Source organism: Squalius cephalus, assembly GCF_949319135.1.
Source record: "Squalius cephalus genome assembly, chromosome: 15".
Taxonomy (NCBI): Eukaryota; Metazoa; Chordata; class Actinopteri; order Cypriniformes; family Leuciscidae; genus Squalius; species Squalius cephalus.
Window position 1 is genome coordinate 22,668,870 of NC_137136.1, and position 27,605 is coordinate 22,696,474.

The 27,605-nt window shown below is 37.6% G+C and overlaps 1 protein-coding gene across 2 annotated transcripts; it reads right to left on the reverse strand.

Annotated features, from left to right (window-relative positions):
• Positions 1-11,347: 11,347 nt before the first annotated feature.
• ahr1a (aryl hydrocarbon receptor 1a) lies at positions 11,348-27,342 on the reverse strand. 2 transcript variants are annotated; one of them, XM_079894094.1, is made up of 11 exons: positions 26,829-27,342; positions 25,951-26,138; positions 20,412-20,500; positions 20,198-20,287; positions 18,564-18,687; positions 17,345-17,475; positions 16,253-16,452; positions 15,920-16,029; positions 15,260-15,401; positions 12,780-14,100; positions 11,348-12,101 (listed from the first exon to the last, which is right to left on the reverse strand). In XM_079894094.1, exons 1-11 carry the CDS (start codon positions 26,882-26,884, stop codon positions 12,018-12,020), a joined length of 2,535 nt encoding a protein of 844 aa, XP_079750220.1. In that variant the 5' UTR covers positions 26,885-27,342; the 3' UTR covers positions 11,348-12,017. The 2 variants fall into 2 exon arrangements, with proteins under 2 accessions (XP_079750220.1, XP_079750221.1); XM_079894095.1 differs by having other exon boundaries at positions 12,825-14,100; positions 26,829-27,320.
• Positions 27,343-27,605: the final 263 nt, after the last annotated feature.

Here is a 27,605-nt window from a genome sequence, read left to right on the forward strand (position 1 = left end):
AGTGGAATTATGACCAAAAAGTTCTATTTTGGTCTCATCTGACCACATGACTTTCTCCCATGACTCCTCTGGATCATCCAAATGGTCATTGGCAAACTTAAGACGGGAACTTATGATTTCAAACCATGACGTCTTAGTGTATTACCAACAGTAACCTTGGAAACGGTGGTCCCAGCTCTTTTCAGGTCATTGACCAGCTCCTCCCGTGTAGTTCTGGGCTGATTTCTCACCTTTCTTAGGATCATTGAGACCCCACAAGGTGAGATCTTGCATGGAGCCCCAGTCCGAGGGAGATTGACAGTCATGTTTAGCTTCTTCCATTTTCTAATGATTGCTCTAACAGTGGACCTTTTTTTCACCAAGCTGCATGGCAATTTCCCCGTAGCCCTTTCCAGCCTTGTGGAGGTGTACAATTTTGTCTCTAGTGTCTTTGGACAGCTCTTTGGTCTTGGCCATGTTAGTAGTTGGATTCTTACTGATTGTATGGGGTGGACAGGTGTCTTTATGCAGCTAACGACGTCAAACAGGTGCATCTAATTTAGGATAATAAATGGAGTGGAGGTGGACATTTTAAAGGCAGACTAACAGGTCTTTGAGGGTCAGAATTCTAGCTGATAGACAGGTGTTCAAATACTTATTTGCAGCTGTATCATACAAATAAATAGTTAAAAAATCATATATTGTGATTTCTGGATTTTTTTTTTTAGATTATGTCTCTCACAGTGGACATGCACCTACGATGACAATTTCAGACCCCTCCATGATTTCCAAGAGGGAGAACTTGCAGAATAGCAGGGTGTTCAAATACTTATTTTCCTCACTGTATCTACTGCTAAAATGACTTACTATCACAACAAAATTAACAATTCTTCTGACTCTCTTTTCAAAACCTTCTCTCTTCTCAACCCTCCTCCTTCATCAAACCTAACAGCTGACGATTTTGCCACATTCTTCATAAATAAAACAACCACCATCCGCGGCCAATTTACCAATCCATAAACTGACACACACATTTAACCCTCCTTCTCTCTACTTTCAGAGGCAGAAGTCTCAAAACTCCTCCTTTCCAATCGCCCTACCACCTGTCCACTTGATCCTATTCCCACTAACCTACTTCAAGCCATTTCATCTTCAGTTGTACCCGCACTCACGCACATCATAAACACCTCTTTTCACACTGGTACCTTTCCCACAGCATTTAAGCAGGCTCAGGTAACCCCACTGCTTAAGAAACCCACTCTAAATCCAGCACATCTGGAAAATTAGAGACCGGTATCTGCACTCCAATGGTTCAAGTCTTACCTCTCAGGTAGGTCCTTTAGGGTGTTGTGGAGAGGTGTGGTGTCTAAGACCCAACATCTAGCTACTGGAGTGCCTCAGGGCTCAGTGCTTGGACCACTTCTCTTCTCCATCTACATGACATCACTAGGATCTGTGGTTCAGAAACATGGTTTTTCCTATCACTGCTACGCTGCTACACACAACTCTACCTCTCATTCCAGCCTGACGATCCGACGGTAGCTGATCGTATCTCAGCCTGCCTGACAAGACATTTCTGGCTGGATGAAGGACCACCACCTTCAACTAAACCTTACCAAGACAGAGCTACTTGTGGTCCCGGCCAACCCAACACTTCATCACAACTTCACCATTCAGCTAGGCACGTCATCCATAACTCCATCAAGGTCAGCCAGGAACCTTGGAGTTGTAATTGATGATCAATTGAACTTCACAGACCACATTGCTAGAACTGCCCAGTCATGTAGATTTGCCTTGTACAACATTAGGAGGATCAGGCCCTTCCTATCACAGCATGCTACACAACTCCTTGTCCAAGCGCTTGTTCTATCCAGACTGGACTATTGTAATGCTCTCCTGGCTGGTCTTCCAGCTTGTACTGTCACATCTCTGCAACTGATCCAGAATGCTGCAGCCAGAGTGGTCTTTAAGAAGCCGAAGAGAGCACATGTCACTCCTCTCCTCACAAAATTGCACTGGTTGCCAGTTGCCACTCACATCAAGTTACTGACATTTGCCTACAGAACAACCACTGGTTCTGCTCCCTTTTACTTAAACCCATTACTTATGTGCCATCCAGAAAATTGCGCTATACAAGCGAACTAGAAAAATCTATTTAAAGAGATCAATGAACAACAAAAAATAAATCTAAAAAAAAATAGTTAATAATTTTATACAAATTTCAAATAATTTTCCTGAACACAAACATTTTATAAACTTTTTATTTTATTTATTTTTTATAAAAATCACATCGCAAACATAAGTGCACCATTTAATTTAACTTGCCTTAAAATTTCTTTCTAACAAATAATAATGTTAGGCTATAGATATAAATAAAAGTATTGTATACAGGTAACATTTGGGGTCAATTTTTTTTTTTAAGTAATTAATACTTTTATTAATCAAGGACACATTAAATTGATAAAAAGTGACAGTAAAGATATTTAGGCTATAATGTTACAAAATATTCTATTTCAAATATAATCCTGACATATAAACTGTATAACAGTTTCCACAAAAATATGAACATTGATAATAATCAGAAATGTTTATATTAGAAATGTTTATGTGAACATTGATAATAAAGCAGTAAATCATTATATTAGAATGATTTCTGAAGGATCATGTGACACTGAAGACTGGAGTAACGATGCTGAAAATTCAGCTTTGATCACAGGAATAAATTACAGTTTACAATATATTCACATAGAAAACAGCTATTTTAAACTGTAATAATATTTCACTCTTCTCCTAGCAAGGTACTCCGTTCTAACTGCAGGGTCAGAATTTTTACTTTGCTTGGCTGTGGCATCTGGTAAAATAGATTAAAATAGTTTTAAATAAATAAATGGGCAATAATAAATACATTATAAATAAATGCATAATTACTAAACTGAAATTCCATGCTCTAAAAAAGTTTTTTGTTGCATTTTTCTCATATTGTACATAGAGTAAACATAAACCGTCTGAAATATATATATTTAAAAAAAAATCCCAAATTGCATAAACTATTACAAATGATACAAAATTAAAGTACTTTTTGTATATAAATATCAATTGAATATAAAGGTACAAAAACTGCCAATCTAGGACATATATCTATCACTGAAAACAGTCTGCAGTGGTCGCACCACATTATATTTGGTCACACCACATGATATTTTCAAATTCAGTCAAAATGTACAGGCACAGAATTGGCCACCTAAACAAAACAAGCTAGCTTCCCACAAAAGGTTACTATGAAATTTATAATAAAACTATATATTTGACAAACCTGCTTGCTTCCATGGGTCCTTGGTAAATTAGTATATGATGTAACTTCCTGTGTTTGAATAGTTTTCAACATAAAAGTCCCAAAATGGTAGATGGTCACACCACATGATATTTCATAAAATGGACATCATCGGACAAAGTTTGTTTGTGTATTATGATGGAAATATAAATACAAATGCTTTGAATTTTTTTTACAGGATTACAAAACACTTTGGAAATCATGCCAAATAGTGCAGAAAATAAATTTGAATTAATTTAGAGTAATTTCAAAGACGTTTTCAAAACAGAGGCTATGGCCAGACAGTCGCACCACATGATATTTTGACACTTTAAATAACCAAAAAATGACAAATAACTAAAGGTTTTTGAAAAGTTAAAGTAAGTGCATACATGGGAGAGGTACTACAAATATAGGCTACAGTATATTTTTAAGCATTTAAACCCGTTTTTACCTGAAAAAATGCAATCAGACAGAAAATGTAGGCGTCACGTCGTTGATATGAATGAGAGAGAGCTGTTTACGTGAGCGTTTGATTGTTCTATCAGCTTAAAAATTAAAGTCAGCATGAAACAGAAGTCGCAATAGTATTTTTCCCCTATTGTGATGTAGATCCGAGTGAAATGGCTTCTCAAACAAGAAAAAATGTGACTTGGATTTGTCCATCAGCAATTGCAGATCATTTGCTATTGCTGATGTCATGTGAGTGACAGGTTGTCCCGCCCTCGCGCCAGGAAACACGTCATTAGAGAAGTGAAGAGATGTTGTTGAAAGATGGGAAGATATTTTGATTAAAGATTACAAGGGGATAAATTATTTAGAATAAACACGGAAATGTACCATTAAAAAAAAAGAATTGTAAAATTTTGAAGTGTTTTGTTACTGAAAAAAACGTAAAAACAGCTAAACTGGTGTCATGCTACTGAAAATGGTGTTAAATTAGAAGAGTCACTCTTTGTAGTCACTCTCCAACACTGATGATTTAAATACATAACAGATGCATGCTCTGATCATCACTGTGTCCAGGGTTTATTGCATGCAATGACCTCAAAATAACAGCTTATGGTAGAGTTATTTTCATACAGGAGCATCTTGTAAAATTATAGAGCAGTTTTTTTAGCTTGCTTCTCCATTTGCACTCTTCTCTGTTCTTCTTTCAAAAACATGTTTAATGTTCTTATGGCCTTGTTTGACTGAATTAGTGCATCTACAGGTGTCGAATTAATACCTGAGTTAAATTTATTCTGGTGTGTAACCACAAGCGTTGGTCTCCAGCCAGGAGCACTGCGCTCATTCGCATGTCAACATGACTACATATTCTCAAGCTGAGAGTTTTTCCCCTGCTACCACAGTAAATACATCATCACGTTTGTTTGCAGGTCTTGCACATCAACAAAAATCCCTCAGGATTCATCTACACATTTCCCAATCTTCTCTCCCTACTTTTGTGTGATGATGAAAAGATGCAGTGGGGAGTTCCTCTGTGATGGATGACGTAGTTTATTGTGCAGCAGACGAGTGTTTGCGGTATGAGGGAGAAAGCGCTGGTTTGTGCAGGTGTACGGCTGCCACAGTAGTGTTTATCCTGGCTCGGTATTGTGTCTGGAAACAGGGGCTCTGACGGAGGTTAAACGTCCCCTGCGGCCTCAAAAACACTCTAGAACATCAGGCAAAGGAGGAGTCCAAGAACAGAGAAGCTTAGCTGGTCGTCTTTTAGTGTTTTCTGAGAATATGTGCAGGTCTTTTTTATTTTTTTTAAGGAACTCTGCTTTTAAAAATGCTTTATATCTGGTATATGCTTGTCTTTTTGAGATGAGATCATTCTCCTACGATGAAGGTGAAGTGTTACTTATAAAGTTCTTTATTGCCATTGATGGGTCCATGAAGAACATTTCACATCCATGGAACCTTTCCATTGCACAAAAGTTGTTCTGTTCACTGAAAGGTTCTTTTTTAGGGAATCCAGGATGGTTCTTCTATGGCATCGCTGCTAAACCACCTTATATTTGGAACCACTTATATTACATTGATTCAAGGCATACATTTCTATAATTAAAACCCATGATCCTGCTGTTTCTACTGCCACGCACCACTGTTTGAGCTACAGGAATATTTGATTCTGATGTACATGTATAGTCAAACAGTGTGAATTTACTAATAAAATGAAACATATTTTAGAGTTTATGAGTTTAGCATGTACAAGATAATGATCATGTCAGCTAACAGGAAATGTTCTCCCCAGACAGCAACATAGTGTCGGCCCAGATCCAGGCCACATCTGGTACATGTGGATTCAACGCGTACCAGATGTGGGCCGGATCTGGGCCGACACTATGTTGCTGTCTGGGTTAGAACTTATGAACAAACGTTCTTCCAGTAACATTAACAGAATGTTTGTTCAAAGTTGTCTGGTCTTTAAAAACGTTCTCAAGACGTTAGCACGAAAACATTACTTATGCATCGTTCATGGAACGTTTTTCTTTTTCTTTTTTTCAAATCATGCATTCCCTGGGAATCAAACCCAGTTTGAATCAAACCCAAAATTGGCGTTGTTAGCACCATGTTCTTCTGTTTGAGCAACAGGATTGCTCATGGTGCATTTTTCTGAATCATTTTAGTTAGTTTCATCTAACTTTTTGTTATTGTTACTACTTACTAGTTTCAGATGTTTCGGAGAACAAATGGAACATTCCATTACTGTTCACATAACCAAAAAACCTGTTTGAACGTTCAGAGAACATTCAGAAACAACGTTTTCATAACTTGATGGGAATGTTAGTAAAACGTTCTTGGAAAATATTTTTGTTAGCTGGGATCCAATTTATTGCTAATGGAAATTACTGGAATCTTTTATTAATTTACAGTAGTTGTTCTTACAGTAGTTGTTGCACAAAATTATGAAAAGGGGCCATCTTGCCCCACTACTGAGGTATGATGACCCCCAACAAGAAACCGCCTGATGTAAACTTAGACCAACTCTCATCTGAATATTACAGAATATCTAAATTACATCTGAGATTAATTTAATTTAATTTATTTTCTCAAAGAAAGGTGTCATTAATGTAAAATGCTAAATGGAATTCTGTGTAAATATATGTTGACAAATAATACATTTGAATAATTAAATGATGACATTTCAATAAAATAACAGAATCCCACTCAAAGAAATACATGTGAATAAGTGTAATTCTATGAATTATGCACAGTCCTATATTTTTAACTGAAGTGATATAATAAATAACAGCTCAAATAACAGCTCAATGAATTATAATAATTATTAATAAGATAAATCATATAACAAGCGCAACTACAGGCCTTCTGTCCCAATTCTGAGGGAGGAAAGTCTAAGCATAATTTTTCACTTTTCACTGAATAAATGAATGAATTAATGAATAGTTATTAGGTAATCTATATGAAGTACTGTGAATTTCTTTCAAATTAATTCCATGGCTTGATATTTTCTTATTTAATACAGTGACATTCATCCACTTTTAAGTGTGGCTTGGGAGTTCAAATAATTTTGGAGCCCCTGAATTTTGTCTGAATTGCATTGCTGTTAAGTCTGAGATAGTGGGAAATTCATTCAGAAGTATTTATGCACCTGCTGCATTTCTCTACAATTTAAGGAAGAGGTAGACTGCCACCTACTGTTCAAATGACAGTAACTGAACATTATCCTGTACAAAAAAAAAAAAAAAAAAAAACTTTTGTACGAGTCTGCAGCCATCCAGCCTGACATTAAAGACATGAATGATCAGTTATGCCTCATAACACGAAGGTCTTTCCCACTCCTACCGTCTGTCACTGATGACTGTTGGGAACGCAGTAGGACAGGGACTCTTTCATCCCTCCTGAGGGCTGGTGGAGGATGCGATTAGCACCGATTATGTACAGATTTGTCATCGTCATAAATCCACAGCTGTCGGAGGCTTCACATTTTTACATGTCACTTCAAACACATTCCTGTCTGTCTCCTCCTGCTTTACAGCTTCTGTCCAACTCTACTGACGGCAGCCGAAGAGGGTCACTCTTCTCCAGCACTTCTGCACCGAGATGTCACGTTTCACGTCATGCTGCCTGAATGCTTGTTAGGAGCAAATTGGAAGCCCAGTAGTCATCCATACAAGGTGTTGTCTGACTCTGAACCCTGGATCATTTTTCATCCTGACTTTCCTTCCTCATCTTAGTCTTCATATCCTTTCTTCTCCTCTCACCTCCTTTCTTCTATGTCAAGCATCTGGATGTGTGAGTGTTCATGTGTGTGTGTGTGTGTGTGTGAGAGAGAGAGAGAGAGAGAGAGAGAGAGAGAGAGAGAGAGAGAGAGAGTGAGAGAGAGAGTGAGAGTGAGTGTGTGAGTGAGTGAGTGTGTGTGTACCTACTTAACTATATTTTGGGGACAAATTTGTACCCAGAAGTGACCAAAACCTGACAAAATCTCTAAAAAACTTCCTTTAGGGACGTCCTCATTTGTAAACTGTTATAAAAATACAGTAATTACATTTTTTTGTTATTTAAAAATGCAGAAAGTTTTGTGTGATGGGTAGGTTTAGGGGTAGGGTTAGTGTAAGGAGATCAAATATACAGTTTGTACAGTATAAAAACCATTACGTCTATGGAATGTCCCCATTTAGATAGCTAAACTTGTGTGTGCGTGTGTGTGTGTGTGTGTGTGTGTGTGTGTGTGTGTGTGTGTGTGTGTGTGTGTGTGTGTGTGTGTGTGTGTGTGTGTGTGTGTGTGTGTGTGTGTGTTGCCAGCTGTTTGCTATTCCTCATGCTGACTGCCTGGGAGTCTCCCTTGACCCAATGTCCCCATCCTTTCACAGATCTGCCTTGAGCTGCACTGAGACAATATTAATTGCTTCACAGTAGATACATTTACAGGTGTTTTTATTGTGCATATACTGATTGTAAAAATGATTGTAATTTTACATTTAAAAGACTAAAAAATATTTTAATTGGTTAAGTTCCCTTAGCCTATAAAGTAAAATATTGTTTAATACCATTCTTGGAAGTAAAAAACAAAACAAATCTACAGTGAAAAAATGTAAACGGATATTCCCAGAATTCCCTGTGTGACACTTCACATTTGACGGTTTTTCATGTTTCGTTATTGGGTACATAGGGTTTTATGGTACAACCTGTAGTTAAATGAATGTTTATTGCGTTATTTTGTAATGTGCGTTATATTGTGAATGTGTGTGTTACAGGTTGTTCTGTAAATATGTTTACATTTGTTGTCACTGTATTGTTACAGTATTATTTTGGCAACCACAGCTACCAGTTTTTTTCTGTAAAAACAACAGGATTCTTTTTTTTCCACATTGCTCCATTCGGGCACACCTATTCATTATTTATTACTATTTTCCACATTTAAAGCGATAGTAAAGTTCTAAAGTGAAAAAAATATATATAACACAAATGTAAGTATTAGAATTATGTATGCATGGGAATTATGTATTGGCCAAATTTTTGAGCTTCTTCACCCTTTGACTATTCTCACAGCCATATAAAAGTACATGATGCAAAATACCTGCCTGTACATAGTCTAAGTGAGACGGTGATGATGATCACATATGTTCATTGGCACATTGAACCATAAATCTCACGGGAAGTGAAAAGTTCAAAGGTCAGCAGGTCTCAGACAGGACTGGAATACAGTGGCAGAGTGGGCTTGACCTGCCCTGTGCACTCCCTTCACCCTCCCTTTGCTGACGTCTACTAATTCAATTTGTGGGAACATTCAGCCATGGTGAAGGCACATTCCTACTGGTGTTAGAGGGGTTTCATGGGGCTTATGGAGCCCAATCCGTTGGGATTATCCTGCTATGAGTGGGTTTGCCCCAAAAACTATGACACTATTAGCTGTAAAACTAAACATCACCCCATCTGACAAAATATATAGCCTACTCATCGGCCACTTTATTAGGTACACTTTGCTAGTACCGGGTTTGGACCCCCTTTTGCCTTAATTCTTTGTGCTGCAAACATTCCTCAGATATATAAGCATTTTATGTATAATAAGCATTTCTATGGAATATTCTGTCATATATACAAACATTATATTATTACATGATATTACACTTTATATTTACACTACAAATATACTTTAGATTTTCATTTAATATAAATATGTATCTAATGTAATATAGAAAGGCATTAAAATAAGCATTATTATGTATAAGTATTTCTATGGAATATAGGTTCTATTATATGTCAATATAAATATAATTGGTTTTAAAGAAAAATACAATTAAAAACATTTTTATTATCATTTTAATTTTCATTAATCACCAACCAAATCAAAAGAGTTGCCAATACTGTTCCAAACAACAGAGGGCAGTATTACACAATCAAAGAAGAGAAAAACAACTGGAGAGGTACTCAAATACAGGAAATGTTTCAAATAAATCTTAAAAATGATTAAATAATCATAATTCATGTATGGCAAAATCCCACCAGGATGCCACATTCATACTCATTCTAGTTGGTCAGATAAGCTGAAGTGATCCGATCAGCTACACACATGCTTTGTAAAAGCTTTATTGAACACTTCATTAGAGAAGGCCGATGAACTTTTAGTGTTCTTTCAGAACGTGTTAGCCGTGTTGCTCTAAATGAGTTGAAGAAATCCATTCATTTACAAGTTCTGAGTTCAAGCTGTTATTTAATTTGATTTGGTCCAGTGAATAGTGGTGAATATCTCCAGTAAATATATTTTTATATATAACCATTTACACTAATTAGCTAAAACATTGTGACCAGTCACAGGTAAAGGGAATATCATTGATCATCTCCTAACAAGGCCAGATACTAAGAGATGAGATGGTAAGCAAACAATGTAATTCTTGTAATGTGTTGGATGCAGGAAAAAATGGGCAGGTATAAATATCTGAGTGACAAAGGCCGAATTGTAATTGCAAACAAACTGTCAGAGGATCTCTGAAACGGGTTGCTCCCGGTCCGTTCAGCAGTGGTGAGTATTTTACCAACAGCAGTCCGAGGAGGGACACACCACAAACCGGTGACAGGGTGTTAGGCACCCAAGGCTGCACGAGGGCAACGAAGGCTATCCCGTCTGGTTCGAGCCAACAGAAGGTCTACTGTGGCACGAGTCACACAAAATTTGAATGATGGCTTTGGGAGGAATGTGTCACAACAGACAGTGTGTTGCACTCTGCTGCGTCTGCATAGCCTCAGACCAATCAGAGTGCCTATGATGACCCCTGTCCACTGTCTAAAGCACCTTCAATGGGCACGCGAGTGTCAGAACTGGACCTTAAAGCAGAGGAAGGTTGCCTGGTGCGATGAGTCCCGTTTTCTTTTGCATCACGTGGACCGTCATGTGCATGTTGGCCATTAACCTGGGGAAGTAATGGCACCAGGATGCACTGTGGGACGATGACAAGCCGGTGGAGGGAGTTTGATGCTATGGCCAATGTTCTGCTGGGTTACCCTGTGTCCGGCCATTCATGTGGGCGTAAATTTGACACGTGTCACCCAACCTAAACATTATTGCAGACCAGGAACACCCCTTCATGACAATGGTGTTCCCATGGTGGAAGTGGCCTCTTTCAACAGGATAATGCACCCTGCCACACTGCACACATTGATCAGGAATGGTTTGAGGAACAAGATGAAGAGTTCAAGGTGTTGCCCTGGCTTCCAAATTCCCCAGATCTCAATCCAGTTGAGCATCTGTGGGATGTGCTGGACCACCTAATTCAATCCATGGTGGCTCCACCTCGCAACCTACAGGACTTGAAGGATCTGCTGGTAACGTGTTGGTGCCAGATACCACAGGACACCTTCAGGGTCCTATAGAGTCCATGCCTCGGCGGGTCGGCGCTGTTTTGGCAGCACACAGAGGACCAACGGCATTTTAGGCGGGTGGACATAATGTTTTGGCTCAGCGGTATAGATGCAAGTTGAACAAACTTAAAGGATTGCAGGACTCAACAACTTTAGGAAAAACAGATCCACAGATATCTAACTTTACCATCACAGGAATGTTACATTTTAAAATATATTGAAAAAACAAACAGTTCTTTTAAATTGTAATAATATTTTACAATACTACTGTTTTTATTGTATTTTTTATCAAATAAATGCAGCCTTGGTGAGCACAAGAAATCCATCTCAACCCATTTTTTTCAGAAGTACTTTAATCTAAAGAGGAAACAAGTAGCGAGCATGTAAAGAACTGCAAATTAGATAGATATGTTGTCCAACTTAATAAACGTTATTACATATTTGAAAAACCAAGGCTTGTTTGGTCCACACTGTATATATATATATTTCTTTAGGGCACATTTTTCACTGGCCAATAGATTTTCAACATCTCATGAGAGACATTTAAAGAGACATTTATCAAAGCACAGTGACAGCACTGTTAATTTAACAGGGAAGCCACAGATTCTTATATCTAGCTGATCCAAACGGGCTGGTGGTTGTGAGCCACAAGACAGTTGTGCCTTTCTTTGTCCATTTTCAGCCTTTCTTTCACCCCAATTTCTGCTTCGTCCTCCTCATCCTGCATTCTACTGGTGATCTTTTCTGGCCCAGGCATTATGACCCACAGCTGCCATCATGACAGCCAATGATCATCACAGCTCAGAGCATGGTGACCTCTAATAGGTAGGAACAAAGCTCCACCTTTTTTATTATTATTATTTTTCATGATTGTAAGCTCCAATTATCCTCCAAAAGACAGGTTTGGAAGTGGTCTGTTCTAGTTCTGCCACTGGCCGAGATGTTGTGCGAGATGTGCCGTGTTACTCTCCATTGTATAGTTTGTGTGGCCTCCATTCTGAAACTGATTAGAGAGAGGATTTTAGTATGATTAATTATCTAAATGTCAATTCTAAAATCCCAAAGTTAATCTTTTCCAGTACCGATTTTATAGGCCCACAGCAAAAGATTATTGCAAACAATAACATACAGCGTGACCAATGTAGTCTAATTTATGAACAAATGCCTCTTATGTTCTTTTTTAGTGAATAAAAAAAAAACCCAATTATGTATAAATATATATGAGCAAAATGATACTTTTGAGCCAGTCTTTATAATGAACTATTCAAAAAGACTCACAGTTATCACTATTTACAGTGATGGAATATTTTACATTTACAGTAAAGTATAATTCAGTAAAGGACGGTACTATGAAATTCAGATATGGTAATGGCCGTTTTGTTTCTGAACACACATTGTGAGTGGTAGACCAATCACAACAGACTAGGCCAGCTGACGCTCTCGGAAAGGAAGGGTTTACAGAGACCAAATCCTTCATCAAACCGTTTCAGACATTGTGAGAAAAAAAGGTGATGCTGCAATGTATTATGCAAAAATTAAAGTCCATTATAAAGAACCTTTTGTGCAATTGAAAGGATCCATTGATGTAAAAGTTTCCTCATCTAACCATAGATGCCAATTAAGAACCTTCATTTTTAAGAGTTAAGATAGGTAAACCACACATGAGTGGTTTGGTTCTAACCTGGCCTATGTAAGCTTGTTGATCCAGGCTTGGTCGGAAACCTACTCTTTCATCCTGTCCTGAGTACCTCTTCCTCTCCATATCACCATCCAGGCCATTGAGCAGCTCCTCGATGTCCTGAGCCGTGAACTCGCTCAAGCCTGCGTCACCAGCAGTGATATAAGGTGAAGAGAGCTGCTGGGAGTAGCTGATGGACACAGTGCTTAGATGGTTTCTGTAAGGGTGTTTCAGATCCACATGAGGTGTCTCCAGGTAAAAGCATCCAGGCTGCTGGAGCTCTGGCTGGAGGAGGGGAGGAACCTGCAGTGTGTCACTGGCTAGAACTTCAGTGAGGTTTCCACAAACCTGAGCATTTTTGAGTGTTTTACACACCTGCTGATCCAGAGTTGGAAGGTGTGAGCACCGTGACTGTTGGCTCGTCGTCTGAACCTGGTGTTTTTGGATTGTAATGTGTGAAAGTTTGCATTGTGAGATTCCAGTCTCTTTGTATGGTTGATACATTGAGTGTTGATGTCCTTGAGGATTGTTTTGGAGATCTGCAGCAGCCTTCAGTTCCGTGTGAGGTTGTATCCGTGTGAAGTGTTGTGTCTTTGGTTCAGGATGTGCTATAGTAAAAGTCATCTGTTGTTCCTGAGGTACTAATGTGAGAGGATCACATGAATCCTCTGGGATTAACACTGGAGCTTGCTGTGAAGGTGTGAAGGTCTGAGTAGGCTTCCCGATGAGACACTTCTCCTTCACATTGTCCTGGACATCACCTACACTGTCCGTCTTCGTCCCGAGAGACTGTTGCACATAGGACAAGATGCCATCTGTGAGGTCTGCCACGTCATTTCGACCATCAAGGTCAATCCTGAGGAACAGTTCGTCTTGTTGTAGGGACTTCAGATCTTCTGGGCTGATACCTAAACTACGCATGAAGTTCAGTATCTCACAGTTGCCATCTCCTCCAGAGCCAACGATTGGTTCTTGTTTGAACACAGAGCTTTCAGAGAGTGACGTAACACTTTCGTGCCAGTTACTGGAAAAGATCCCACCAAGATCCTCATTCGCTAATGCCTGTTCCGACACAGAGCGCTTATCTGCAGAACACACATATATTGACTCGTCCTGCTTCAGCATGGAGCCCAGCAGGGAGTCAGGGTCTACAGTTCCAGTGGTTCTGAGTTGGTTATTGTTGTCTTGAGCAGTGGGATCAGAAGGTGTGGTGTTACCCAGAGATCTGGGCAGGTTCATGTCATAGAGAACAGCCTCTCCTGTAGTAAAGCTGAAGGGAAGCATCATAGCACGCTTTCTCAGGTTCTCCTCACCCTCCTCGTCCCTACAGAAGACAGAATGACTCATTCTCAAGCAAGACACCAACAGAAACATATTAAAGAAATAAAAGTGCTTGCAACACAGCAAAAATAAGCATAGGGTTTAGGTTTCTGTTTTGCCACTTTGCTGACTATAGATACACATCCCCCAATACAGAAGAAAAGATCTGTTGCTACTTCCATTTCATCACGACTAAAAATTATGGGTAATTTTTTTTTTTTTTTTAAATGCATGGCTGAATCGTACATAATAAGATCAATAACTAAATAATAAATAGGGTGAATTTTAATTTCATGCTGACTTTAAAGTCCCCCTGTGGTGAAATGTTGTTTATATGTCTTATTGGTGTTTTTAATATGCTTTTAACGAGTTTGCTTGCCCATAAAATCTTTCAGATATTAGGTTAAACTTATTTGGCTTGCTGTCCACTGAAGAGGGGCTCGATGAAGCAGCTTCAACTCGAGCTCTGATATACCCCCCAGTGGCTAAATGTAGGATATGATAATTGAAGGGCAAGGTACCGGAGATGAAGGTGGAGTTTGGGGAGGTGGAGGGATACTGGAACAGCTTGATGCTAGAGAGAGGTAAGCGGCTGCTTATATACTCAGGCTGTTGATTGAAAGATTAGATGGGCTCACTCCCCCCTAACTTGCGTTTAGGAACTTCATTAAGACAAAACATGTGAAAAGTCATAAGTCAGCATAAAACACCATTGCTGAGTATTTTCTCCTAAAACTGCAGTGAACCAAAGACAGTCTCAAAAACACGTTTTGAAATCGCTGGTGTTTCTGATGTCACAAACTAACTTGTAACCAATAATGTCAATGTGTGATCATCAACGAGTGGCTCTCTGAGCTGGTGTGAGTGAGTGGAGGCAGGGCTAATTTGCATATTCAAAGAACCTCGTATACTAAATGAAGCACGGGTGTAGAGCTACATTCAAGCTATTTTAAGGCATGGAGATTTTTTTCTAGGGATGCAATTATTGACTACAGGGGGACTTTAAGGTATACAGTTGTATCTACAATTATTACAACTAAGATTAAATTATCTGTGGTTACCTTTTGCTATGAATACTGCTTCATAATAAAACAACATAGGAAAACATAAGATATTCAATATCAAAAAGAGACAACTTCACAAAGACACAAATAAAGGCATACGTGATGACTCTCTGAGAGGCAATGATGTAATCTGGTTGCCCGTTTTTGTAGACAAGTCTAGCGTTGGACTGTACCCAAATCCAGAGGTTCTGTTTAGTCAACAGTCTGAAAACAGTCAACCCGCTTTCACCCGTCCTCATCGCTGCAGGGGAGAGAAATTATTAAATTAATTTAAATAATCAGCAACTATGTTGCTACCATTAATAATAAAAAAAAGTATATGCTTTTAGCAGTCCCCTTTTAAAAGATTAATTTCAGATTTATGTATATGGTATATGTAGATTTGTCATTGGTTCTTGCACATCAAACAAACACATTTGAGCTTCTGTTTGCCATATTTGCTGTGCTCTATCTACGCATGTGCACTGATCAATGCTTATATGTGAATAAAAGCCTATTAAATCTGCACTGATCAATGCTTATATGTGAATAAAAGCCTAAATTAAATCTGCTCATCATATAAAGTGATCGTGTCTCTTCAGAAGACTTGGATTAAACCGCTCGATTCATGAGGATTACGATGTCTTTTCGTACTTTTAGGAGCAATACAATTATTTCAACAACAGTTAGATCTCCACCCTCTGACACATCAATGTTGAAACCCAGCGTGAGTGAGGTGAGTGTGTTTTCTTTATCCATTTGTGATAAAAGGAGTCTTACCCCGCATGTGGTTCTCGGCGCAATACAGCATGTCTGCTGCATGGATGAACTGATAGCCCGAGCCGCGGTAAAACAGTTCTGCCTCTGTGTAGCCCAGAACAATCTTTCCTCTGTGGAGGAGGAAAAAAAAAACATGGCTTTGAAAGTGAGAGATACTGATGGTATAAGAGCACCAAATTAAGGGCCAATTATTGTTTACGACAAAAATAAATATTTTTTATCACAAATCTAAGGAGATAAAGATGCCACTACAAGTCAAATGAAACAAACTGAAGTGAACAGAAAACAAAACCACAAGCTTTTTCACACTTGATAGGGGCTAATATGTCTTACTTTGGGTCACATGCGGTGGGCGTGAAATCCAGTTTATGCTTGGTTTCAAACATGAAGCTCTTGGTGTGGATCTCCAGTATGTAAGGCTGCACAGGGCTGACCAGGGCAAACAGGGCCAGCTGAGGAGGGATGGGTTTGCCATCTGCTGTTCTCTCATTCTGCCCATGCAGGAACTTCAAACGCCCCTGAAAGTTCATGGCCTATAAAAGTACAAGCCATCTATTTAACACATTCGACCATATGTAAATACATTGCACAGCATTCAGCTAATTTTCCCCAACCTCTCTTTGAAACCAATATGAGGAGATGATGCATTTTTTGGAGAATTGTCATTTGAGCTATGAGATGCAATGGAAATAGCGACAGATCTTTTCTTCCATATTGTGATGTACATCCGGATTATCACCTTGTGAGTCTTGAAGCTGACTTCTGCTAATGAAACTGCAAACTATCTTCAGTAAAAATTTTCTTTCATTTATTATAATTCTGACTCTTGTCTTAATTAATCATTTCTGGTTCTGGGTCTTTGACTGTAAATCCCCTTACAGTACAATATGGTCTTTAAGTGATTTTAACTGCTATGTACTCAAATTTTAATTAATCATTTGATACAATGCACTTATTGTATACATGTTTTTACATGTGAATACATGACCCTTCCCTTACACCTCAAACCTACCCAAACTACTAAACCTTTCTCTAACCTTACTCGTATACCACCTCAATAGAGCAAAAAATACAACATGAACACAATAACTACATAGTACCAAACAATTATTGGTTACACTTTATTTTAAGGTGTCATTGTTACAATGTAATTATACATTTAAGTACTGAGTCATATTAATTAACTACATGTACTTACTATAGGGTTAGAGTAGGATTAGGATTTGGTTGAGGGTTAGTTGCATGTAATTATGCATAATTTATTGTTATTACTATAGTAAGTACATGTAACATCTGTAACATGGACACTGTAAAATAAAGTGTTAATTATTTTTTAAAATGTAAATACATAGTAGTTAAAGACACCTAATATAAAGTGTGACCAAAAAGCTTTTTAGTTTTTTATTTATTATCATTTCAACTTACAAGAAAGCCAGATGACTTGTCCAAGAGACATCTTAACCGGCAAACAAAACTTCGCTCCAGAAAGGTGGAGTCCTCTGGCGGTAACTGCTCTGGCCTGTAGTACGTGTGAGGCAGTGGTGAATCCTGGGAAGCTTGACAAAAGCAAAGCAAGTGCATTTAAACTTGAATATAGAGAAAAGCATAATTAAATACAAAACTCTCTAAGATTATATAACATAGAAAAGGTTAATAATGCATTGGTGGCAGTGTAAATGTTTATATAACTCGTAGGTAGTGTCATTGCTGACACACTGTAAAAAATTTCTACCCCTCCCAAATCAAAAATTTCAAGTGACCGATAACATCTAAATTTTTCAATTGGCCCAAGTGAAAATCTGTGAATTTAATTTGATAATTTACAGAATTTCACTTGGGCCAAGTGAAAAAATTAGATGTTATCGGTCACTTGAATTTTTTTATTTGGGAGGGTTAGAAATTTTTTACAGTGCAGCTGGATGTGCTGTGTGTGTGTGTGTGTGTGTGTGTGTGTGTGTGTGTGTGTGTGTGTGTGTGTGTGTGTGTGTGTGTGTGTGTGTGTGTGTGTGTGTGTGTGTGTGTGTGCTGTCTGACACAGCTGTCATGTGTATAACAATGACAGGCCTTCCAAATTGCAAACGTTAGATCTGATGAAAACCGACCCAGCTTGGTTGAGAATAAAAAGCCCAATCTGTAACCAGAGCAAACTGGCACAGCCTTTGAACACCAGCTATAAGAGGCGGTTACACATATGAACCTGAATCCTCAGAGCATATATAACAGAAAAGCATCTTATTCATGAAATATTCAGATTGTCTGAAATCAAGTGAGCTGTTGGTTAAAAACATGGTCTGTAACAAACTTCTTTGTTATTCTAAGAAAAAACATTTGGATACCTTGACAAATTGTTAGCTATTAATGACAATGTTTCAGACCCATTGTGAAGAAGTTAATTGAAATGTATTGCTTTTGTTGTTTTAAAATCATGTTATTTGTGGATTTATTTTTTAATGAAGATTGTAAACTAGGATGTCTGTCACAATGGACAGACTTTGTCAAACTTTTTTTGCAGACAAATGCAATCCCATCTTCATTGACTCTTTGTGTTGATGGAATGGGGACAGAATGTTTTAGTTGTCCAGGCACAATGCTCAGGTCTGCTCATGGTCTGCTTGGAAAGATGTTTAGTTAACTTATTTTCTACCTTGCACTAGCTGTCCGGCGTCTAAAGTGCAGCTGGGGTTGAGTGCCCAGTGGAGCTGCTTCTGAAACCTAACCCGGTCTTCAGTGTGAATGAGCTCGTACACACTCTGATGGATGAGATCCGACTGCAAACCAAACACATCGGTTTTACTGCAAGTAGTTTCACAGCTGCTCATTACAGCTGGTACCAAATTTATGAAGAAATCTGAATCTAAATGCTGAAGAAAAAAAACAAATGGTAAATGTCTAAGCAATCTCAACCTCTAATGAAGCTGTTTTTATCTAAATTTGTTCACAGCCTGCTTTGTCTGGCAAAACAATTCAATTCAAGTTGGTATTTGTTTACAGCTTGATTTCTGATTGCGGTGAGGAAGTGCTTTTAGAATCACATTTGTGGGAAGAAGCTGTAATTTCACACACAATAAATTAGAAAGCTGCTATGAGGGATTTAAAAAGACTGGTGATAAAATCAGGTCCATAATTCTTAATGTAATGAACCTTGAGTGAGTTTTCGAGTGAGTAGATTCACTAAATTGATGAGGGATGTGTGCAGTGGATTAAACAAAAACTTGGATAGGTGAAATTTGAACAAACTGGACTGACAAACAAATTGCCAATATTTTTGTTTGTACTTTTTTAGGGATGGGCATTGACACAAATTTCACAATTCGGTTCAATTTTGATTCACAATCTTGCGATTCGATTAAATGCAATTCAATGTTATTCAATTTGAACGTGTTCTTGTTTCCTAGTTCCTTAGTTATTTGTAAAATATACGAAAAACTGCTGCATTTAGATCCTTTACTCATCTCTATTTTCAACCCAACTGTGACAGATACCGATTAATATCAAGTACACTACATGTCAATGTATCTAAAGGAAAAAAATACACTATACAAATATTTAAATTGAACATAAGGCCGTTTATATAATAACTCAGATTTCTCCAGTTTCTACTCCAATTCGTTTTTTATTTAAATGGTGGCTTTCCTAAACTTGTTTTTATGCAAATGTATTCATACATTGAAGAACTACAAGTTAAGTAAAAAAAAATGTATATAGTGCATATACTTAGCAAAATGCTCAATGTTAATTTTTCTACCTAACTATCAAGCAAATGTGTCATTGAATGGCTTTTCTGAGGTAAATATATTGTTACGTGACATTGATTACAAGCTTTTATTGACGTCTATATTCATGTTTGTGTCATTTTGTGTTTATTTCATGTTTATGCTATAACTAGTATTAAACAGGAAGAGATGATCGGTTCACATGCCGTTTGAACTGAGGCGGCTACAGCGACCCGTCACACCACTTTAAAGACAATCAAAACGGTATTAATTGTTTGAATTTTATTATAACTGACAGAATTTGAAAGCTTCGAAAGTCTGATAACTGAAGACAGCATAGAATAAAATAATGATTTCTGGGATTTAAGGATTAATATTGGTTGATCAAAATGAGAATTGATTAAAATCGAGAAACTGATATTATTAACCCAGCCCTATTCTTTTTTAAAGAGAAGTTGCTATAATGTAAATCCAGATCATTTCGGTCCAATTTAGCCCCTACAAATAAACCCTTTGGGCTGCAGTTTCTTCCACCCCCACAATACATATGCAAACCAATACGAACCTGATGGAACCCCAAGTAGTCCTTAATGGTGGAGGAAGCATAGAAGATCGTGCCACTGGAGGTGACCACCAACACAAAGCCATTTATAAGCTGTAAAAAAACGTAGGTAGATAAAGTTATACTGCTAATAGAATTCTAAATCAATTTTATTGTGTTTTTGTCTAGATCTATGTGCTTGAATTAAAATACTAATGTTTCCTAGCAGTGAGTTCACCTGTAGTAAACATTCTCCCTCTGGAAGCTCCTGAATTTGTGGTTTAGTGTTATTTGCTAGTTGGCTGGAGTTCTTTGAGTTCAGGGTCACTGCAACAGCAAACAAGCATTAAAGCAAGAAGCTCTGCACAATAGTTAAAACAGATAATACCAATTCTTCAACAAAGACATGATGAGAAAATTATGGGTAACCTTTCACAATATTTAATGTCATGTGAGGGCACTTAATCAGGCATAATCAAACAACAGCACAACTTCCTGCATTAGAAAGCAGTAATAATGATAGTGAGAGAGAAACATGAATAAATGTATAACAATGGTAACTTATATCACAGAGCTGTTGGCCACTGAACAACCAAAAAGTGAAAGCAAATCATAATGCCCAGTGGTTTAACAATACACAGTCAATGGTTGAAAAATACTTGTGCTTGGCACACATGAGCCATGAAAGGTTTGCTCACATAGTGGTTTATGACATGCAATGGCAATGAGAGGTCTCAACAGACATTGGGTCAATAACAAACAAGAGAGCCCATGTTAAAGAAAAGAAAAAAATCTAGTTTAAAAAGCATGTGCCAAGTTCTAAATTGTTCTCTACTCGTATTGGTTTCATATGATTTTGAAAAACTTTTTCAAATAAATAATTTTTTTAAGTTACTTTTTTTTAACTTATGTTATGTACAGTATAAAAATCTTGAAGAATTGATGTTCCCAACAGATACATTTTCAAAACAATTAATTAGTTAATTACATGACTGGGTCAGTGACACAACGCATTTTTATTGATTTATTTTAATTTGTTGAAAAATATATTTAAAATGCAATTGATTCATACAGTGGCTTCAATACAGCTATTCTATGCTGAGCATGGTTTCCATTTCAATTAATTTAGATATTATGTATGTATGTATGTATGTATAATATATAAATTTTAATTGAAATTTAAACCATGCTCATCATAGAATAGCTGTATTGAAGCCACTTTAGGAATCAATTGCATTTTAAATATAGTTTTGAATAAATTAAAATAAATCAATAAAAATGCGTTGTGTCACTGACCCAGTCATGTAATTAAAGGAGAACTCCGGTCAATTTTAACATTGAGCTCATTTTTTTGTACATTTGGAGTGCTGTCAATACAGAGAACTACGACAAAAAACGGTGTTGCCTACACCGAGTTATTCTATTTTTAAAATTTGCACCCTGTTGACTTCAATAGGGCAAGTAGTAAGCCTGCTTTTTAGCCTTTTAACATCCTTTAAGTGTCATTACAAGTGCACAGAAAATGTGAGTGATTCCTTCCGAGTGAACACGGGTGGATCTGACTGCAGTAGATGTTAGAGATATTAATAAAAACGAAGTTAATTCAGCCAGCGCTCATACCTTTGTTTACATTCTGTTTTCGGTGGAACGCCATAGTAATCGATTGTCGAGTTCACGCGCGTGATCATTGGTAACTAAACCTATGCGCGTGAACTCGACAATCGATTACTATGGCCTTCCACCGAAAACAGAATGTAAACAAAGGTATGAGCGCTGGCTGAATTAACTTCGTTTTTATTAATATCTCTAACATCTACTGCAGTCAGATCCACCCGTGTTCACTCGGAAGGAATCACTCACATTTTCTGTGCACTTGTAATGACACTTAAAGGATGTTAAGAGGCTAAAAAGCAGGCTTACTACTTGCCCTATTGAAGTCAACAGGGTGCAAATTTTAAAAATAGAATAACTCGGTGTAGGCAACACCGATTTTTGTCGTTGTTCTCTGTATTGACAGCACTCCAAATGTACAAAAAAATGAGCTCAATGTTAAAATTGACCGGAGTTCTCCTTTAACTAATTCATTGTTTTGAAAATGTATCTGTGGGGAACATCAATTCTTCAAGATGTTATACTGTACATAACTCCACAATACCAAAACACTGGCAAGAAGACACAAAAATGTACTCTTGACTCTTTTCTATTGAGAACAATGATCTATCTACAGTCTTCACGTACTAGATGCCATTACTTAGTCACTGTGTCAACAAACCCCTGAATTTTGGAAGTGTGTGCCAGCAAAACATTGAGATCATATCTCAACTGGTGTTCCTGCACTCTTCTCATGCAATGTCTGACCCTAAATATCCCCACACACTGGTTCAAATGATCAAAACTTGGCAGGGTCTTTGATGCTACACAGCAACTCCGGTCAAAGTTTGCTGCTAGAGCCAATGACTATCAAACATTTCGTAACTCTTTTCACCTAAGTCAAAATGTCAGAACGAGTCAATTTCAGTTACTCACGCAAACCCAGACCCTCCCCTGCAATGGCCTCCAGAAAGTCTGAGTAATTACACGAAACAATCAGCGCACCTGTTTAGCTTGTTTCTCATGGAATCCCTTCAATGCTGACCACCTGACCACACCTCTGAACTGGTCAGGATAATTGGAAGAATATAAGCTGGGAACTGTAAAACGATATTTTTTTACATGACAGGTTCTTGCTTAACAAAACTTGGACTGTTGCCTTTATAAATCTCAAAAAAAGATGTACAACTGCATCTTTGAAAGCATGTGTAAGGCTCGTCCGAAACACATGCATACACTAAATCAGGGGTGCCCAATCCTGCTCCTGCCGATTGACTGTCCTGCACAGTTCATCTCCAACCCTAATCAAACACACCTGCCTTTCATTTTCAAGTGATCCTGAAGACGTTAATTGGTTGCTTCAGGTGTGTTTGATTAGGGTTGGAGATGAACTGTGCAGGACAGTCGATCGGCAGGAGCAGGATTGGGCACCCCTGCACTAAATGAACTGTGATATTAAAGGGACACTATGCAGTTTCGGTTTTTGTCAAACAGTGACCCCTAGAGTCGCTGTGGAGTACTTTAACGTTACTGTCGTAAATAGTTTCTCGTTTTCTTTTCCTTGACTCTTCCGACCGTGCTTTCTTCGTTTTCTTTGTCATGATTCACGTCTGAAATGCGTGCTAGTGTCTTCCATAGTGGCTGCTTCATATGTTGTTGATGTATGTGACGTTGTGCCGTAAAGCAAGTCGCGATTCTCGCGAGATTTGGCGGGGAGCCACCTCTCAAACCTGCATTGCTGGTTTTGTCAGGGGCGTCCCCCCCTGCTTTGCTATCGGGATGATTCGCCCTACTACGAGTTCGTTTACCATCGAAATTACTTCGAAGCTGTTATATTAAGGTACAAATCTTGCATAGTGTGCCTTTAAACTCTCTAAAAGTCTATTCTCTAGGTGACTTTAAACAGGCTAATTATTAACACTTGAAATATATGTTTGATCAGGGCAGTAGTTCAGATATGTGTACTTTCCCTGCCAACATTTTACATTTTCAATGCTAAATGTTTTCTATTTGTCAAATAATATTTAAATGTATACACTTTAAAAGTTTGGGGTTGGTAAGCTTTTTATTATTATTACTGATTAAATTAATACTTTTATTGAGCAAGGGTGCTTTATTGATCAAAAGTGACAGTATATGATATGATACTATATATAATGCAATAATTATACTATATATTATAACTAAATATTTTTTTATATTAAATAAAAAATTTTTTTTTACATTTCTATTAATCAAAGTATCATGAAAAATGTATCATGCATGGTTTTCAGAAAAATAAAAAATAAATTACATTAAATATAAAATAAATTACATTAAATAGAAAATGTTTATTTTAAATTGGAACAATATTTTACAATATTACTATTTTTATTTTTATCATATAAATGCTTTAAGCAATAAAAACTTCTTTCAAATACATTAAAACATTATCTTAGCAAGCTCAAACTTTTGAAATTAATATTCATTTAACAGTATTGTTAATAATACTATATTAAGACTTTTTACTATATTAAGACTTTGATTTGCAGTAATAGCTGGAAATTTGACAAATATAGTGTAACTAAAATCTATGAATTCATATACACACTTCATTCACACAATGGCATGATCTGTTTAAAGCTTTCAAACCCATTGTAAGCTAATTTTGCAATTTCAACAAAATTTTCTTATCTATATTAATTGGCTAGATTAAATCAACGGAATTCAACAGCAATGTTCAGTGCTGTTCCCGGGCCATCGGTTCATTCTTACAGTTGACCATGCATTACATACTGCAACATATCGCGCAATATTATCTATTTTCAAGTGCCAACATTGCACAATATGTGCCTTGAATTTTGTGAATTCATACACACGTAAAACTTTTGGACAGCGGCAAGAAAAAAGTATCTGTCCCAATAGAAGAAAGAACCTCCAGACCATTATTATAATATATCAAAGCATAGCCTATGTTACCCAAATATGGGTCATCCTGAGATAAAACTGCTGAGAGACCGGGATGTCCTGTGATAAGCACTCAATCTATCACAAACAAAAGGAGGAACTCCATGCACTGCTCTGTCCAACTTCCAAATCTTAATGCTGAGGGAAAAAGCCTCTTGCGTTCATCTTACGTCATCACAAATGGGCACAGCACATGATAGAAAACAGAATGCGGGTGAATATATTGTGGTTTAAGGCTTTAAAGTGAACCAAGTGAACAAAAGTGAACAACACTTGCGTTTACTGTATGTGCTTCGCATGAAGGCTTGCAAATGGACTCTTTTGAGGAGAAAGCTGATTGCGAGTCATTCATTTGCCACTCTGAGCAATTACACTGCACACACACCCTCGCTCGTATCCAGTGTAAATCATCAAACTGTCATCTCCTAAGTGTGTTTGGTTGATGACGTTGTCATCGGATAAAACACATGCGCAGGTTACTTTACTTCCTGAACAAGTGTGTCCGAGGTAGCATCCTAAACCGCATACTCTCTTGAGTAGGTACTTTTAAATAAGTAATTACTCTACGACCGCTAAAAAAGTACATTCTATAATATGAGTGTGTGTAGTATGAATGAAATTCTGGATGTACTACATTCGCCATGTAGTCCTTATCATGTGATCTACCAGCGTCAGTTACATCGCTTCACTGTCATTCATAAATCCTCTCCCGTGGCCTCATGGGATAGTAAAGTGTCTATCGTATACACACTTCAGAATCTTGCCGGAAGAAGTACGTCATCCGGGTACTTTTTCGAACTAAACAGCCAGTATAAAAACGTCCTTATTCATTTTAATCATTAAGGAAGAAAAAGTGTTGCCTTTGGATGCATTCCACAACATACTAAACTATGACAGAATTTTATAGAAAATACATCAAAATAATAAACAAATAATCTTTCAAATATGCATAAACTGGATGGGACTATTGCAGGGGTGTCCAGTCCTTCTCCTGGAGAATTTGGCTCTAATCCCAATTAAACACACCTGAACCAAGGTAATCAAGGTCTTCAGGATTACTTGAATCTTCCAGCCAGGCATGTATTTTTGGAGAATTTGGAGCTAAACTCTGCAGGACATTGGTCCTCTGGGATCAGGATTGGACCCCCTGGGACTATAGCATCCATACATTTAAATGCAGTCAGCAATTGTACAACTAGTATACACTTGTTACAACTGCAGCTTCGGTTTACATGTATTACCATTGAAGTGACTTTTGGCCCGCAGGTAGCTCACACTTAGCCTCAGTATGGTGAGTTTGTCCATCTTGGATATGACCTCTTGTGGGAAGGGGAGCTGGCTGGCCAACCTGTCTAACTCTCCATTCAGCCGGTCCCGATGTCGTTTGGATGGATTCGATTTGACGCATTCAGGAGGAGACTGCTTTTCACTAAAAAAAAGAGAAAACATTCGGCTTTACTGTAACTTTCAGATTAGTATGACAGTATAGAAAAAAAAATGTGTGTGTGTGTGTGTGTGTATGTATGTGCCCTTTTTTACTGACTTGAACTTTTGGTTCAGCACAATGAACAATTTTTTTTTTTCTTTTTTTTTTTTTTTTTGAGTCATTCAAGTGGAGGTCAATTTTATATTTTCAATAGTCAAAATAACCGAACACGTTCATATCTGCGCAATGTTTTTGATAATTTCTTTTAATATTCCGATTTAGGAACTCACGCAGACAAATATAAATTATGGAAAGCACAAATGATTAGTTCACCTCCTGATCCTGGATCGCTTATTTGCCAGGTGACACGCAATGAACGAATCGTTCATGAAAACGCTCAAGCACAAAACACGGTCGAACGCACTATAAACAACGTCCAAAGTTTCGCAAACACAGTCTGGTTAGATTTTGGACAGAGTGCATCGATAACATCACTCAAAGTTGAGTCAAATTGAACAAATATGCAGATAACTATATAAAGAAATAGCCTACTGTAACAAAAACTATATACATGAACAATTATGCAACGATAGTCAAGTGTCCGCTTTAGGTGCAGATATTAAACAGGCTGACCGTGCTGTAAACTGAGTATAGGTTTAACTAAGCAACTTTAGTAAAACAATGATTTATTACCTTTTCTGGGCAGGTTTCCTCCGTTTGCGACTTGCATAAACATTACAGGAGCTCATAATTCCCACAAAAACAGATTCGTGGTTAGTCGGGTGGTGCTAGCAGGCTAAACTTAATCTGCTGTTAGCTTTCTGCCCAAATAAACAAACCTTACAAACTAACAATTACCCGGTAGTGCTCTTTAAATCTGAAGCTTTCACCTGTGTTATTAAGCAGTTAAAGCCCATGGATGACACGAGGGTAGAATAAACACATCCCTGTCATTGCTAAGCTAAAATGACAAGCTGTCTGTCAATCTAACTAACATTAGCTAAGTTTTGTCTAACTTTCTAAAACTCAACTACTACTGACTCAAACGCACCTTTTGCTCTCTAAAAATGTTTGTATTCAGCTATTATATACTAACTAACATAATAGTCCAGGGCTGGCTAACTTGTAGTTAGTTTGACAGTTCTGCTGTGACCAATATTTGGTTTTGACAGTCCGATCAGAGGCAGGGCTAATTCTCCCTCACACTAACCACCTGCTAACCACTTCCTACAATTCCTTTTGAGTCATGGACTGAACCAGTACTTTGTCCAAGTACCCCAAACCCCACAAAACTGTAGGCAACAAAATATCAGTTATTGTTAAGCCATAATAAATGTAATACTGTATGAACTGTAAAACCATAATCAATTGATATTTTTAAACCATGTCAAAAGCTCAGAAGCATTCTGCAATTTATTTATGTTTAGTTTTTATGACAGTAGTGACTAATACTAAGTTACCACAGTTTTA

Excerpts from the sequence above, each read along its gene's own strand:
- ahr1a (XM_079894094.1), bottom strand. The coding sequence starts at position 26,884 with ATGAGCTCCTGTAATGTTTATGCAAGTCGCAAACGGAGGAAACCTGCC. Across the intron at positions 15,402-15,919 it reads CGCCGAGAACCACATGCGGG|CGATGAGGACGGGTGAAAGC; the intron begins GTAAGACTCCTT and ends TCTCCCCTGCAG. Across the intron at positions 14,101-15,259 it reads GCCTCTCAGAGAGTCATCAC|GGACGAGGAGGGTGAGGAGA; the intron begins GTATGCCTTTAT and ends TGTCTTCTGTAG.